The sequence below is a fragment of the Erinaceus europaeus genome, chromosome 3, assembly GCF_950295315.1.
Source record: "Erinaceus europaeus chromosome 3, mEriEur2.1, whole genome shotgun sequence".
Lineage (NCBI taxonomy): Eukaryota > Metazoa > Chordata > Mammalia > Eulipotyphla > Erinaceidae > Erinaceus > Erinaceus europaeus.
This window is the reverse complement of record NC_080164.1, coordinates 4,487,530-4,502,901: the sequence shown is the minus strand read 5'-3', so window position 1 is coordinate 4,502,901 and position 15,372 is coordinate 4,487,530. Positions and strand designations below refer to the sequence as shown.

Sequence of the window (15,372 nt, the reverse complement as noted above, 5' to 3'; positions counted from 1 at the left end):
CCCACGAGGCCTACCCCTGTGGCTTCAGTTCTCGTAGCTGATGATATTTTTCTTGATCACGGCTCTCCCAGTTCCCTGGCCACTTGCTTCTTCACAGGTGGTTTTTTTGTTTGTTTCTCTGCTTGCTACTGATTGTGTCTGTCATGATCATTCTTCTCCTTGGGCTTCTTAACACTCACGTGGGTACAGAGGGAGAAGTGGAAAGAGGAAGCCCTCTGAATACATAGATTCCTCATGGAACCTTACCAGGGCGAACAGGTGGTGTAGACAGGCCTAGGAAATAGACCACTTGTAAGTCCGATTCTGTTTTATTGGTTAAAAGAACAGAAATAAATGATGCTTCCTGAACTCTTACCAGTCTTTAAAAAAACACTACAATTAAAAAATATATATTTTTTAATCTTTTATTTATTCTTGGATAAAGGCAGAGAGAAATTAGGGGAAGGGATTAGAGCAGGAAAAGACAGAGAGACACCTTATGAAGCTTTCCCCCTGCTGGTGGGGACCAGGGGCTTGAACCTGGGTCCTTGTGCACTCAACCAGGTGCGCCACTGGCTGGCCCCCACAATGCTACCGTTGGCTTATAATTCTCTGTGCCTTTAGCAGAACTGAAATGAAGTGTCATGTTAATAGAATTGAAGTGCAAGTTTTTTTTGGCATATCTGACTCTGTAATGGGAAGAACTGAGCTTCTAGGCACCGGGTGGGGGCGCCCCTGCTCGAGCGCACATGGTACAGCGCACAAGGACCCGGGTTCAAGTCCTCGGTCCCCACCTGCAGGGGAAAGCTTTGCAAGTAGTAAAGCAGGTCTACAGGTGTCTCTCTGTCTCTCTCTCCCTTTCTCTCTCAATTCTCCTCTGTTTTATCAATTTAAATAAATAAATTAAAAAAATCTTGAATAAAACATTAAAAAAGAAGACAGTTTGACGCTCTAGTTATTGTTATGTTATTCTCTGAGTTATGAAAGATGCTGAGTGAGGTAGAGACAGGATGGAGATCTTCCCCATATGGTGAAACACTGTTATTTATTCAGCAGTAAATATTCAGGACTCTTACTTCCTTTTTATGTTAATCGAAGCTTCTAGTTTAGGTAAACTGCTTCTACTAAAATTGCATTTCAGTTTTCTCCCTTCATCTTTTAGTGATGAGTCTGAGGTCACCACAGCCCTTCACGACCAGGTCGACCAGCTGGAACAAATTCTCAGGTGAGTACAGTGCTCACTCACGGTGTGTGTGCTGGTGCACAGAGCTGTTGTGGAAATGGCGTCTTCAGTACCCCTGGCAGCTGTTTTCCACTTTAGCTTGTGTCTGTTGGACTCTCTTGAGAGTGAATTTTCTTGACAGTGAACAACTTATTTTGGTAAAATGGTGGAATAGTGAAAATGTGTCCTTTGATCACCGGTAGACTTTTCTTTTTAAAAAAGTTTTTTTAAGTTTAAACATTTTTTTATCTTTATCTATTTTATTGGGTAGAGATAGCCAGAAGTTGAGAGGAGTGGGAACATAGGGAAGGAGAGAGACAGAGAGACACCTGCAGACCTGCTTTGCCACTCGTGAAGCTTCCACCCTGCAGGTGGGGTGCCAGGGGACTCGAACCAGGATCCTTACTCCGGTCCTTGTGCTTTGTGCCACATGCACTTAACCTATTAAGTGATACCGCCCGACTCCCTATTGTGGGTATTTTATTGGCTGAAAAATAATATATTTATGTCTTTGTCAAATCTGGTTATCCTGTGTAACCTTTATTCTACTCTCTGCTATCTATATGCTTTGAAATGCTTCTTTCCACTCCAGAAGGCTTTGCTTGGGGAAGTAGTGTTTCGCCAGACTGTTGTCACCATACGAATGCAATGAGATACTTAGAAATTGGTTGGCTGGGAGTTCGGTGGTAGCACAGTGGGTTGTTAAGCGCACATGGCGCAAAGCGCAAGGACCGGCATAAGGATCCCGGTTCGATCCCCCCTCCACGCTCCCCACCTGCAGGGGAGTCGCTTCGCAGGCGGTGAAGCAGGTCTGCAGGTGTCTATCTTTCTCTCTCCCTCTCTGTCTTCCCCTCCTCTCTCCATTTCTCTCTGTCCTGTCCAACAACAACATCATCAGTAACAACAATAATAATAACTATAACAATAAAACAACAAGGGCAACAAAACGGAAAATAAATAAATATTTAAAATAAAAAAAAAAAATTGATTGGCTGGCAACCAGGACTTTGAATTCTTCTTTTTCTCTCTCTTCTTTTCCTTGCATATAGTGTGTCAGAGCTCTTGGAGAAACATGGACTCGAGAAGCCGGTTTCGTTTGTGAAGAACACTCAGGCCAGCCCCGAGGAGGCGCGCAAGCTGATGGTCAGGCTGGCCAGGAACGCGGCTCGCAAGTGAGTGCCCAGCTGAGCCCACCTCTGTGGCCGCGTCCGCAGTGGCGCTGCACTTGTGTTTCCTTTGCCATTCTTGCTGCTCTTGAAGTGTCCCTGGGCGGGGGTAAGTTCTCCACAGCTATAGTGTAAACTTTGACACGTTCTCCTCCATCCGGTGACACGTCACCGGTTCCGTCGCATGTCCTGCGCCATCCTAAAGGCGGTGCTGTCACCCAGAAGGGGCCTCCCTTCAGCCCCACTGCGATGGATGCATCGCGTCAGTATTCACGGGCCCCCGTTCAGTCGCAGACTCTTGCTTTGCACTTGCGGGACGCATGCCGGAAAGGGCCATTGTCAACGATGCCTCATCGTTTATTTTAATTAGAACCTGCACTTAGGGCCATCCGTATGTGGCAAAGCATTACAGCCATCTGTCCCGGTGTCGATGACTTCCAGAGCAACAACCGGGCAGAGAGGGCTGCCGTCAGCCGGCCGGGGCCCGAGTCACCAAGCCTGCTGCTGCTTCTCTGCTCACAAGCTCCATCTCAAAGAGCAGCCAGTGCGTTGGCCTTTAGCAGGGAGGTCTAGCGGGAACGTTTCAGACAGTGTCCTGGAAGCCTAACAGATCCATCAGCTTCTTTCTGTGTATTTTTAAAGATTTTATTTATTTATTAATGAGAAAGATAGGAGAGAATGGAGCCAGACATCACTTTGGTATATGTGATGCTGGGGATTGAACTTAGGACCTCTTGCTTGAGAGTCCCATGATGCTTTATGCACGGTTCCACCTTCCGGATCACTTCTGTGTATTTTGATGTGGAAATCCTGTGTTCAGATACTTCACTGCAGAGGCAATAGGAACAGTCACTCACTTTGTGAACATCCGAGTCGCCACAAACACGGGAAGCATGTGCTTTTTTGAACGTTTAAGTGGAAAGAGAAAAAAAATCTGGGGCCAGGTTAAGCACTCATACTCCAGTGCACAAGGACCCGAGTTCAAGCCCCTGGTCCCCACCTACAGGGGGAAAAGCTTCACGAATGGTGAAGCGGTGAGGGCTGCAGGTGTCTCTTTGTCTCTCTCCCTCTGTCTCCCTCTCCCCTCTCAATTTCACTCTGTCTTCTATCCAATAATAAATAAATACATAAGTAAATAAATAATAAGTGAAAAACAACTGTACAGGTGATGGTGTTTCACAGGAAAAATCCCCTATGCACACACTTTTTATATCAACACTACCATACAGTTGGTCTGTGTTTAATCCTGAAAGAGAAAAAAATCGTGGACAAGGCATAGCCAGTTGGCATTGTCAAACATAAACAAATTAAAATCTGCCCCTTTGAGGTAAATTTCCATGATTTGAAACTCATTTATCCTTAACACAGAGGAGCTTTTGAGAGAGGGAACCGCTGTGTGGAGCCCCCGCTGGGCAGCACCAGTGATCCGGACGTGGCTTCCACAGCTGTGAGACTGAAGATTTAAGTGCAGCGAAAACTGTTTTCAGCAAGAGAAATGGGGGAGAAGTTTTATATATTCTGTTAAAAATATTGTGATGTGAGAGACTCTGAGAGAGAGAGAGAGTTAGAAAAAAAGAGCGAGAAAGCCCAGAGCACGAGTCAGCTCTGGTTCATGTTCACAGCAGGGATTGAACTGGGGGACGTCGGACGCAGGAGTGAAAGTCCTTTGTACTATCACCGTGGTCTCAGCAGCCCTGTACATTTGAGTTCGTGGTCATCCTTACAGCATATAAAGAGAGAATCTCAAGCCTAGATCTTCAGAAAGGTATTTAAGGGGCCAGGCGGTGGCACACCTGGCTAAGCGCTCACATCACAGTGAGCAAGGACCCAGGTTCGAGCCCCTGGTGTCCCCACCTGCAGGGGGAAAGTGTCATGTGTGGTGAAGCGGGGCTGCAGGTCTCTCTCTCTCTCATTTTCTATCTCCCCATCCCTCTCAATTTCTCTGTCTCTAATAAAAAATAAGGAAATCTAAAAAAGACTCTTTTAAAAAGAAAAAGAAACACATTCAAATGTATAACTGAGCATGTTTGTTCATTTCACTGGCGGCTGTGTTGTCTTGAAAGCCCACCTGCTCCTTAGCACTCTCTCCAGTGGGCTAGCTTGAGGGAGGCTGGGCGGGGGGGGGGGGGGGGTAAGGGTCCTTCTCAGCATCGCACACGGACTCGACTCTTGTCCTGCTGCTACAGGACACTGAACCATTTGTCCTCTCACGCTAACCTCGGGCACTCACACTCGGTGGGACCTAATAAACCGGACCAGACCGGTCTCACAGCCTGGGAGAGGCCACCCCGATGGGTGACTCGCTGTCCCTGAGGAGCGACTGCCCACAGGGAGGCCTGAAGACCGGGGCTCGTGGGAAATGGGGAGCTGTTTGCCCTGTGGCCACAGTGCGGTTCCTGCAGCGCTCTCCCAGCCTCTGTCTTCTGCCAGGTGGGCGCAGGTCAGCCCCGCGGGGCTCTCTCGGCTGTGGACCACTGCGTGGATGCCGCTGGGACACCAGAGGTGCTGCCAGCTGGCCGTCCCGCTCCCACTCTGTACCCCTGGCTACCCTGCATCCCCTGCTTGGCTGGAGTGGAGGGGCGCCCCGCTGGAGACTGCAGCGCCTCACCTGTCCCCAGGTGCCTCTCCGCTGGGCCTTACTTGCCCTGTTTCCTATGGAAACTCACAGCTTACTCGTCTTCGCCATCATCCATGTGCCCCCCTCTGGTTCCGCGCAGCGGTGGCACTGAGGCAGTTACCCGGCCTTCCCAGCTGTCGCTAAGCAGAATGTTTTTTCCTTGTGTATTCAGATGAGCTGTATTTTCTGGGGATTACTCAGGACCAGGCATAACAAGTAGAGTAGCGGGAGCCGGGCAGCGGCGCAGCAGGTTAAGCACAGGTGGCGCAAAGCAAAAGGTGGCGGAAGGATCCCGGTTCGAGCCCCTGGCTCCCCACCTGCAGGGGAGTTACTTCACAGGCGGTGAAGCAGGTCTGCAGGTGTCTGTCTTTCCCCCTCTCTGTCTCCCCCTCCCCTCTCCCCCATTTCTCTCTGTCCTATCCATCAATGACGACATCAGTAACAACAATCGTAACTACAACAATGAAACATCAAGGACAACAAAAGGGAATAAATATTTTTTAAAAAAAACAGCCAGTTGAGTAGTAGAACTTTGTTTTTTTTTAAATTTTTTTATTGGGGGATCAGTGGTTTCCAGTCAACAGTAAATACACTAGTTTGTACATGCACAACATTTCTACTTAACAATACACCCCCCACTAGCTCCTCCTCTGCCGTCATGTTCCAGGACCTGAACTCTGCCTCCCCCCCCACCCCACCCCCATCCCTGTCCCCAGAATCTTTTACTTTGGTGCAAGACACCAGCTCCAGTCCAAGTTCTGGTTTGTGCTTTCCCCTTCTGCTCTTGTTTTTCAACTTCTGTCTGTGATTAAGACCAGCCCATACTCATCCTTCTGTTTCTGACTTACCTCACTTCACACAATTCCTTCAAGCTCCATCCAAAATGAGGCGAAGAAGGTGAAGTCACCACTTTTAACAGCTGAGTAGTATTCCATCGTGTATCTAGACCACACCTTGCTCAGCCACTCATCTGTTGTTGGACACCTGGGTGGCTTCCAGGTTGTGGCTATTACACATTGTGCTGCTATGAACACAGGTGTACACAGATCTTTTTGGATGGGTGTGTTGGGTTCCTTAGGATCTATCCCCAGGAGAGGAATTGCAGGGTCATAGATTTTTTTTTTTTTAAGTTGCAACCAGTTCTAAAGAGAAGGTTTCATGAATTCTTCTTATTCCCCCCTCCCCCCCCCCCCCCCAGGCAGCCTCCTGTCAGCGAGTCTCACTGGAGAGTGTTGCTGCAGGACATGGCCACCATGCAGCACAGCGTCTACACGTGTCTCGACGCCAACGCTTGCTATGAGGTAAAAAAAAACACTGATTTCTTCCCTTTCCTTTTTTTTGGATCCAAAGGCGAAAGCCCCACAATCCTCTCTGTACATAATATTAAATATTGAGTAGTGCTTTGTGGTTTGAACACATTGGTAACCAGCCCCTTCCCTTCTTTGTCTTTGTCCCTTGCAACACCCTTTTTTTTTTTTTTTTTTTTTTTGGGTGGTTCTGTGTTGGTCTGCTTCTAAAACCCTTTCTGTTTCATTTGGTTTAATCCCCCCTGCTTAACACTGTATTCTGTTTACATAACCACTGTTAACTAAGCACCGCCCTGCCTGCAGGGCACTGGTTTAATCCCCACTGGTTCATGATGTCTTTTTGCTCCACCGTCTTTGCATCACATCCTGTTTCTACCCTACTTGGCGAGTATATATAAGGACAGGATTGTGATTAGGGATAGCTTATCTTAGATTGTGCTGCGTTCCGCATGAATAAAGACTGAACTGCGAGTCCTTGGTCGCCTCTCTCTCCCGCCCGCGAAGCTAGCCCGACAGTTCTGTCCTCAGTAAGTTCCCAATCCCGTCTACTCTTCTCACTTCCACAGCTGGCGTGGCGACTAGAACGAGCTGTGTGTGAGAAATGCCTTTCAGAACCGCCCTGCCTTGTCTCTGCTAAACTGCACCGGCCCTCTCAGCTGACCGTTCTCTGCTGTCTAGGTCCCTGACTTACCCTAACTAATCCAGTTCAGCCCCAACAGATGTTTTCATCATCTCCATTTGGAAAATGGAGCTCCGGTGGTGGGGATTGTGTGGAACTGTACCCCTCTTATCCAACGGACTTGTCGATCGTAATCAAATCAATAAAAAAAAAAATGTGAGGCTTGTACCATATCGCTAGGTAGAAAAGTTATTCGTCATTCTCAGCACTGCCTAGAAAGACAGCAGCCTCCAGACTTCCTGCGGATTCTCGCCTGTGCCCTCCGCTCCAGTGGTCCCGTCAGGCGTGTCCCAACGCCTTCACACAGCTCGCTACTCGTGATTCTGTGGCTGTGTCCACGGCCTGACTTGAGCGGGTTGCACTCCCCTCAGATCATTGAGGTGGTGAGTTTTGGCTCACTCGTTCTGCCGGCTAAGGTGTTTTTCCTTCTCCAAAGAACTTGCCCCTATTCACGTCTTCCTTTCCATCACAGTTGCTTGTTTTTGCAGATGCTTCTTTCATTTTTGGCCAGGTGTGTCTACCTTGGCATTCTCATGATCTTGGCTCTCCTTATTCGCCCAGCTAATAAGGTTATAGTATCTGGAACATACGGGCTACTTAAACATGGTTATCACTTGAGTGCAAGTACAACCCAGGGAGATTTAGTTCTTATCACAAAGATATGTCATCATCAGATTGCTAAGGATTTGTTTGGGAAACTTTTCTAAAAGACCCACTTTGAGATAAGACGGAAGCACACAGGCTGTGTGAGATCTTTCTTGCATCGCTCAGTCTGGCCATCACGAAGCACCCGCCAGTGGTCAGATGGCCCCCAGAAATGGGCTTGTGCCGTGGGTTCCCTCAGATGAAAAGCCCTCAGCATTACCTGCCGTGTTGTGATGCGAACAGCTCAGGATGCTACAGGCATTTTGATTCGAAAAGGTGTTGAACAAAGTAGCAATGACATAGACTGTTGAGAAGCTACTACAGGTATTTAAAGATCTCACTCGAGCTTATTTTGATTTCGTAAGTGTTTTGCTGTCTCTCAGGTTTTTCCCCCGTGAGGCCCCACTAATCCTGGTAGTCTCTTTTTAAAAATATTTTTTCCCGTTGAACATGGGCGCCTCTCTTATCCTATGGTATTTGCCAGTGTTTCCTTTTTGTAAATTCTTCTTCTTCTAGCGTTTGCCCTTCTTCCGTAGCCAGTCAACAGCGTCAGGTGGAGCCTGATGTAAAGTTTCGAGACCTCCTTTGAATCTGGAGAGGTGGCAGTCGTTGACTATGTGGGTCATAGTCTGTCTGGAGCCGCAGGGGCAGTTCGGGTCGTCTCTGGCTCCCCAGCGATGGGACATAGCGGCACACTGGCCATGGCCTGTTCGATAGCGATTGAGGAGGGCCCAATCATAACGTGCTAGGTCAAAGCCGGGTTGACGCTCGCAGGGGTCTGTGATGAGGTGTTTGTTCTTTACCTCAGCTGACTGCCAGCTCTGTTTCCAAGAGTCTGGAACAGAGAAGTTCAGTGTAGGTGTAGGGGACCAGACTGGGTGACGAGACGTTAAGCGTTGGACAGGGTGGGCGAAGATATCCGCGTATATTGGCAGGTCCGGTCGAGCGTAGACGTGGGAAATGAACTTAGATGATGCCGCATCCCGACGAATATCTGGCAGGGCGATGTTGCTAAGAACTGGCAGCCATGGAACCGGGGTGGAACGGATGGTTCCAGAAATTATCCTCATAGAGGAATATAATTTGCAATCAAATTATTTTGTAAATAAAAAGTATAAAAAGAAAAAAAAAATTTTTCCGGATCAAAGACAAAGAGGGAAACTCACACCAGAGACCCTCATGAAGCTGAGCCTTTGTCCCCATGTGGTGCATGGGGGCGTAACCCCAGGCCCTGGATTGTGGTGAGGTGCAAAAGCGCCTCCCCAGGCAGCCGCCTTTGGGCTCCAAGAAATGAGTGCTTTATACTAAATTCCCGACCTTTGAGTGACAGTCAATGGTGTGTTGTTGCTGTCTCACACCACATAGGAATGACAGTAGTTTCACTTTCTTTCCGTAATAGGAGCTGAGGGTCAAGTACAGGAAGAAATCATCTATATTCATGGGGCCAAAACTTGGTTGCCGTTTATTTGTATGTCTGAAATAGCGCTTTTAATGGGGTGACATTACTTTGGTATTTTCCTATTGCTCACTCTGAAAAATTGCTGGTGAGTCATTTACATTTGAAGTGTAGTCTCTTAGCCCCACTAGATACGAAATTGTTTTTCGTTTTATTTAATACCTTTTCACTAGGCTGAGATATATTCATTCTTTTTTAAAAAAACCTATTTATTTATTTTCGGATAGAGACAGAGAGAAATTGAGATGGGCAAGAGACAGAGAGGTAGAGAGACAGAGAGACACCTGCAGACCTGCTTCACCACTTGTGAAGCTTTCCCCCTGCAGGTGGGGACCAGGGACTTGAACCTGGGTCCTTGTACACTGTGATGTGTGTGCACTTAACCAGATGCACCACTGCCTGGCCCTATATATTTATTTTTCTTTGCATATATATATATATATATATATATATTTATTATATTTTTAAAAATATTTATTTATTCCCTTTTGTTGCCCTTGTTGTAGTTACTATTGTTGTTGTTATTGATGTCATTGTTGTTGATGTCATTGTTGTTGGATAGGACAGAGAGAAATAGAGAGAGATGGGGAAGAGAGAGAGGAGGAGAGAAAGATAAACACCTACGGACCTGCTTCACCACCTGTGAAGCGACTCCCCTGCAGGTGGGGAGCCGGAGGCTCGAACCGGGATCCTTATGCCGGTCCTTGCGCTTTGCGCCACGTGCGCTTAACCCACTGCGCCACCGCCCGACTCCCATATATATTTATTTTTTGCTGGGGTTTCGTGGTACATGTATATTTACTTTTTACTTGGGGTGCGCTGTTTGCAGTACGCTGCTGACTTGAGACACAGCCTCTCACAACCCATGGCAGGTGTCTGTGTGACACTCTCCCCCAGCCCAGGGCCGTTGCCGCCAGCTCCCCAGACCGCAGCCAGCGTTCTCCCGTTCTGCCCCCCCAGACCGTAGCCAGCGTTCTCCCGTTCTGCCCCCCCAGACCGCAGCCAGCGTTCTCCCGTTCTGCCTCTTTCCCTCCTGTCCCCCACCCCCAAGTCCCTCCCTCTTGAACAGACCTGCGCAGCACAAGGAGCCGGCACTGAGACGCAGTCTCCCTAGAGAGTGGGAGAAAATGTTTACGGTCCATACATCAGACACCAAGCTCAAACATGAAAATAAGTAAGTTAAACAAGCTACAGCTCCATTGAAGAACGGACGGTAGACATGGCAGACTTTGGTATTTCTAATGGTTTTTGGCCATTAGCTCTTTATGAAAAACCATCTTAAATCACCATGTAACAGTTGTGAAATGATTCTAGCATAATACAGATATGTCAAGCTTACCTTGAAAATATTATTTTAGTGCCATTCAAAGTAGACAATATTGGCTTATGGACTTTTGGCCACTTACTTTTGATTTTTTCCTAAACAATAATTTCATAAGCTCAGTGGCACAGTTTTGAAAATGTCAGCTACTGACTTCTGTACAGTCTATAAAATATAGAAATGAGTTTATTTAGCCAAGTTTAGTTAAAGGCTTTACAATTTTGTAGTGAGCTGTTTTTTTTTTTTTAATATTAGTTATTACCTGTGACTTGTCAATTTTTTTTTTTTTTTGAGGTAGAGATATGTAGAAAAAGAGAGAGAGCGCAGAGCACTGTTCAGCTCTAGCTTCTGGTGGTGCTGGGGATTGAACCTGGGATCTTGGGTCTCAGGCGTGTAAGTCTCCTTGCATAACCATTATGCTGTCTCCATAGCCTTTGTGACATGTCAACTAATGCTGTTAGTCACCTTGCAATATATGAAATTATATTGGCTTTGCTGTGTTCCATGAAGGACTCTTGTTTTACTTAAATCAGTTTTAGTTTACAGATTAAAACCTCCTCAATATTATGTGGCATATTGTAGTTTTAATAACTTGGCATTCGGGAAACATTTGTGGTCTCACTATTCAGTTTGTTAAACTGAATTCAAATGTTACACTTTGGCTCTGAGCATGGGCAGCGTGTCCAGTGAGTTCTTTTTATTGATAAATATTTTATTCTGATATGCATTATCTCATCTTAAAATACTGTGCTTAATTTTGGTTTGTTCCACTAGATTCTGTCTTCCTCTCTCAAACTATCATTTCTTTTAAAAAGTAAGGTAAGGCCTGCCTTCCATGGGCAGAAGACCTCACCCAGTGTGTCCTGGAGCCCCCACTTCCCCAGAGCCCTGCCCCACTAGGGAAAGACAGAAACAGGCTGGGGGTGTGGATCCACCTGCCAACACCCATGTCCAGCAGAGAAGCAATTACAGAAGCCAGAACTCCCACCTTCTGCTCCCCATAAAGATCCTGGGTCCATGTCCCCAGAGGGATAAAGAACAGGGGAGCTTCCAAGGGAGGGGAGGGGATAGGGCACTTTGGTGGTGGGAATTGTATTACGTGCACCCCTCTTTTTTTTATTGCCTCCAGGGTTACTGTCGGGGCTTGGTGTCTGCACCACGAATCCACTGCTCCTGGAGGCCATTTTTTCCCTTTTGTTACCCTGGTTGTTTTACCATTGTTGTGGTTATTATTGTTGTTATTGATGTCATTGTTGTTGGATAGAACAGAGAGAAATGGAGAGAGGAGGGGAAGACAGAGGGAGAGAGAAAGACAGACACCTGGAGACCTGCTTCACTGCTTGTGCAGCGACTCCCCTGCAGATGAGGGGGCGGGGGCTCGATTCGGGATCCTTACGCGGGTCCTTGCGCTTTGCGCCACCTGCGCTTAACCCACTGAGCCACCGCCTAACCCCCAAGCGCACCCTTCTTATCCCACAATCTTGTGGATCATCATTAAATCACGAGTAATAATTTTATAAAGTTGGAAAATAAGAGAACGCAGAGCAGAGCTTGGAGTGGGCTTGCTGTGTTGCACCAAAGTAAAGGACTCTGGGGTTGTGGGGAGGTTCAGGTGCTGGGACATTTGGCAGAGGAGAACCTAGAGGGGGTTGAACTGTGTGGAAAGCAGAATTGTTATACATGTAGAAACTACTGATTTTATTCTTTTTCACTGTATTTTATTGTTGACTGTAAACTGTTAATCCCCCAAATAATGAGAAAAAAAAGGGAAAAATAGCAAGGTAAATTACATTAATCTAAAGTTCACCATTTAAAGAGTGCAACTTACTGTTGGTACATTCACAGAGGTGTCTAACTGCAGCCCAGAAATCCTGCTACTTTATCGTATGCCAGAGCCTTCCTTTAATTGAGAACCAAATCAGCCTTCACAGAGCATTAATTCCAGTTTCTTTATCTCCCCTCCCTCCCGGTTTTTCTCTCAGATATTTACCGAAAGCCTTCTGTGTTCCAGTCGTCCTGAGAATATCCACCTGGCTGGGCAGATGATGCACTGCAGGGCTAGCCCATCACCGCCCCCGGCCAGTGTCGCCCTGAAAGGGAAAGCCCAGTACAGGGTCGGCTACGAGAAGAGCATCGAGTTGGTTCTGGCTGCCAGCAGAGAGTACTTCAACTCTTCTGCCAACCTCACTGACAGCTGCATGGACCTGGCCAGGTGAGCTCCCTGTCGCTGGTCTTGTCCAGAAGCCAGAAGCCGCGAGGGGAGAACAGCTGTGACTGCTCCACCCCCCCAGAAGATGGCGCCGTGGATACAAGCAGCTTCTGGGAGCCAGACCAGTGGAATAGAGAAGGGAGACTCAGCTTTCTGATCAGTCATCGCCGACTTCCCCTTGAGGCTTGTGCTTTCTAGTTGATCATCTCTTTTTTATTTTGCCACCAGCGTTATTGCTGGGGTTCGGTGTCTGCACTACGAATCCACTGCTCCTGGAGGCTATTTTTTTTTCCCTCTTGTTGCCCTTGTTGTTGTTGTTATTTTTATTGTTGTTATTGCTGTTGTTGTTGCCAGATAAGACACAGAGAAATGGAGAGAGGAGGGGAAGGCAAGATGGAGAGAGAAATGAGACACCTGCAGACCTGCTTCACTGCTTGTGGAGCAACTCCCCTACAGGTGGGAAGCCAGGGGGCTCGAACTTGGATCCTTATGCTTTGCACCATGTGCGCTTAACCCGCTGTGCTACCGCCCGGCCCTCCTGATCATCTCTTATGAAGGAAGAGATCCAAGTGATCGCTAAGAATTCAAGCTCTGGCATACTCAGCACATTTGGGTTCTTGGCGTTTTGCTGTTTTGGGACAAGGAACATGGTGCAGTGAGAAGGCTCATAGGTTCCTTCCAGGTGGACACTGTCTCCTCTCACGGTCTGTCATAGACATGAGGAAGATGGTGTGTTCATTATTTGGATTCTTCTTTTGGATGTATAAAATATTATGGGTTGATTATTTTAGAATCTCTTGATTTGAGCTTAGCATCATGTAAAGCTTTTAAAAGATCTCAATATATACGAATCAATAATAAAAAACAAAGGATCACTTCGAGGGTTAAGCGCACGTGGCGCCAAGCGCAAGGAGAAGCTTCACAAGCCCACCGCCCTGAGCGCAGGCTGTGTGGAGCCCTTCCCCTGAGGGCCTTTCCCCCTCTTGATTTCTGCCTGTCATTATTCAGTAAGTGAGTGAGTAAGCAAAGATAATGAAAAAGCTGAGTCGTTCAGAGTGCCGGCAGTTTGTATTGGGAACTAGAACTGGACACAGACACAGACCTCGCCGTACTCGGCCTCCTTCCTCCCTGTGGCCAGAGAAGCTGTGTGCTGCTGTTGTCTCCATGGACACTGTTTGCTCGTGTCTGCGTCTTTTCTCTTTTAACTGGCCTGGGATCTCCATTCCCCGTCCCGCCTGACCTTTCTTTACTAAGAGCGGAGCTGGTTCTCCTTTATTCTAGGAGAACACTTTGCAGCGCGTCTCCTCCTCTGAGACGCCTGACACCCTTTTTCTCTCTGGAATCTCAGGGTTTTCCAGTCTCTGAATTTTTGTTGCTTTTCTTTCTTTGCAAATGTTCATTTGTCCAGTTACTAATGAGAGAGAGAGGACTGGAGAAGGAGAGAGAGAGAAAGAAAGAGAGAGAAAGAGAGAAAAATAATAAAAGCCTCACTCCAACACCTGTAAAGTCATTTTAAGAAACACCTTGTAATGTCACCATTACCTTTGGAGGAGTAAATAGTAAAAAGTCTCTCAAAAATCAGAGTCAAAACCAAAAACATTTTGCTTTACGCCATGATGCCACTATGTATTATTTGTAACCCTGGGAGATAATCCAGCTTCAGCGTTGACTTCTTTTCAAGGACATGATGTTAGCTGCCTCTCTCTTGAGTGTCCTCTGAGGACTGAGGTAATAGGACCTAGCTAGCACAATACCTGGAAGGGGGCAGGTCTTGACAAGTGGGCGTGCTCTCATGTTTCTGCGTGTAGAATGGCCGCTAACCACACATATGTTCCCTTCCTTTCTCAAATGTCATCTTCCTTGGCCCCAGGTGCTGCTTGCAGCTGATAACAGACAGGCCTGAGGATATTCAGGAGGAATTAGATCTTATCCAAGCCCTTGGGTGTCTCGAAGAGTTTGGGGTAAACATCCTACCTTTGCAAGGTGAATTTTTAAAGTATTTATTTATTTATTTATTTTCCCTTTTGTTTGCCCTTGTTGTTCTTTATTGTTGTTGTAGTTATTATTATTGTTGTAATTGATTTCGTCACTGTTGGATAGGACAGGGAAAAATGAAGAGAGGAGGGGACGACAGAGGGGGAGAGAAAGTCGCCCATGAAGCGACTCCCCTGCAGGTGAGGAGCCGGGGACTTGAACCGGGATTCTTATACCGGTCCTTGTGCTTGGCGCCATGTGCGCTTCACCCACTGCGCTACCGCCCGACTCCCTCAAGAGGAATTGTATACCTTGTGTTGTACTGCTGTTCACTTGTTTCGTCTTTCCAATACTCTCTTTTCATTTTTCACTTTTTTTCAGTTAGAGAATAGCGTTCGTTGCTCATTTAACCCATAAGAAATGTCTTAGAGCTTTTGGCCTGCTTCTCGTAGAAATATTAAGTAGGAATCCAAAAGGACATGATCAAGATAACGTTTAGTCATCTATTCCCCCCCCCCTTTTTTGTAAGTTGCTGTTTTTCTGTCTTAATGCATCAAAATGATTAGAAGTAGCACACACGTTGTGCAAGGTGTAATGTTTGCTCCTCTTGACAGAAGTCTTTGCTGCGCACATAGGTTGGTTTAACTTTTTTCCCCATATTATTGGGGAGGGGGAGTTTAGTGGTTTATTGTATGGTTGTTGGCCTAAGGGCACATGAATCCCCCATGATTCTTTCTGCTCCTCTACAAGCCTTCCCTCCTTAGGGTTTTTTTTTTTTTTCCTCCAGGGTTATTGCT

At 46.9% G+C, this 15,372-nt stretch overlaps 1 protein-coding gene across 1 annotated transcript in view; it reads left to right on the top strand.

Moving 5' to 3' along the window:
* Window positions 1-15,372, top strand: part of NBAS (NBAS subunit of NRZ tethering complex) — a 269,976-nt gene that overhangs the window by 145,453 nt on the left and 109,151 nt on the right. The window contains exons 28-32 of the mRNA XM_060188412.1: window positions 1,142-1,204; window positions 2,251-2,373; window positions 6,183-6,285; window positions 12,375-12,604; window positions 14,472-14,584. Of these exons, the coding sequence (XP_060044395.1) occupies window positions 1,142-1,204; window positions 2,251-2,373; window positions 6,183-6,285; window positions 12,375-12,604; window positions 14,472-14,584 (632 nt within the window). The remainder of the gene's footprint in view (window positions 1-1,141; window positions 1,205-2,250; window positions 2,374-6,182; window positions 6,286-12,374; window positions 12,605-14,471; window positions 14,585-15,372) is intronic.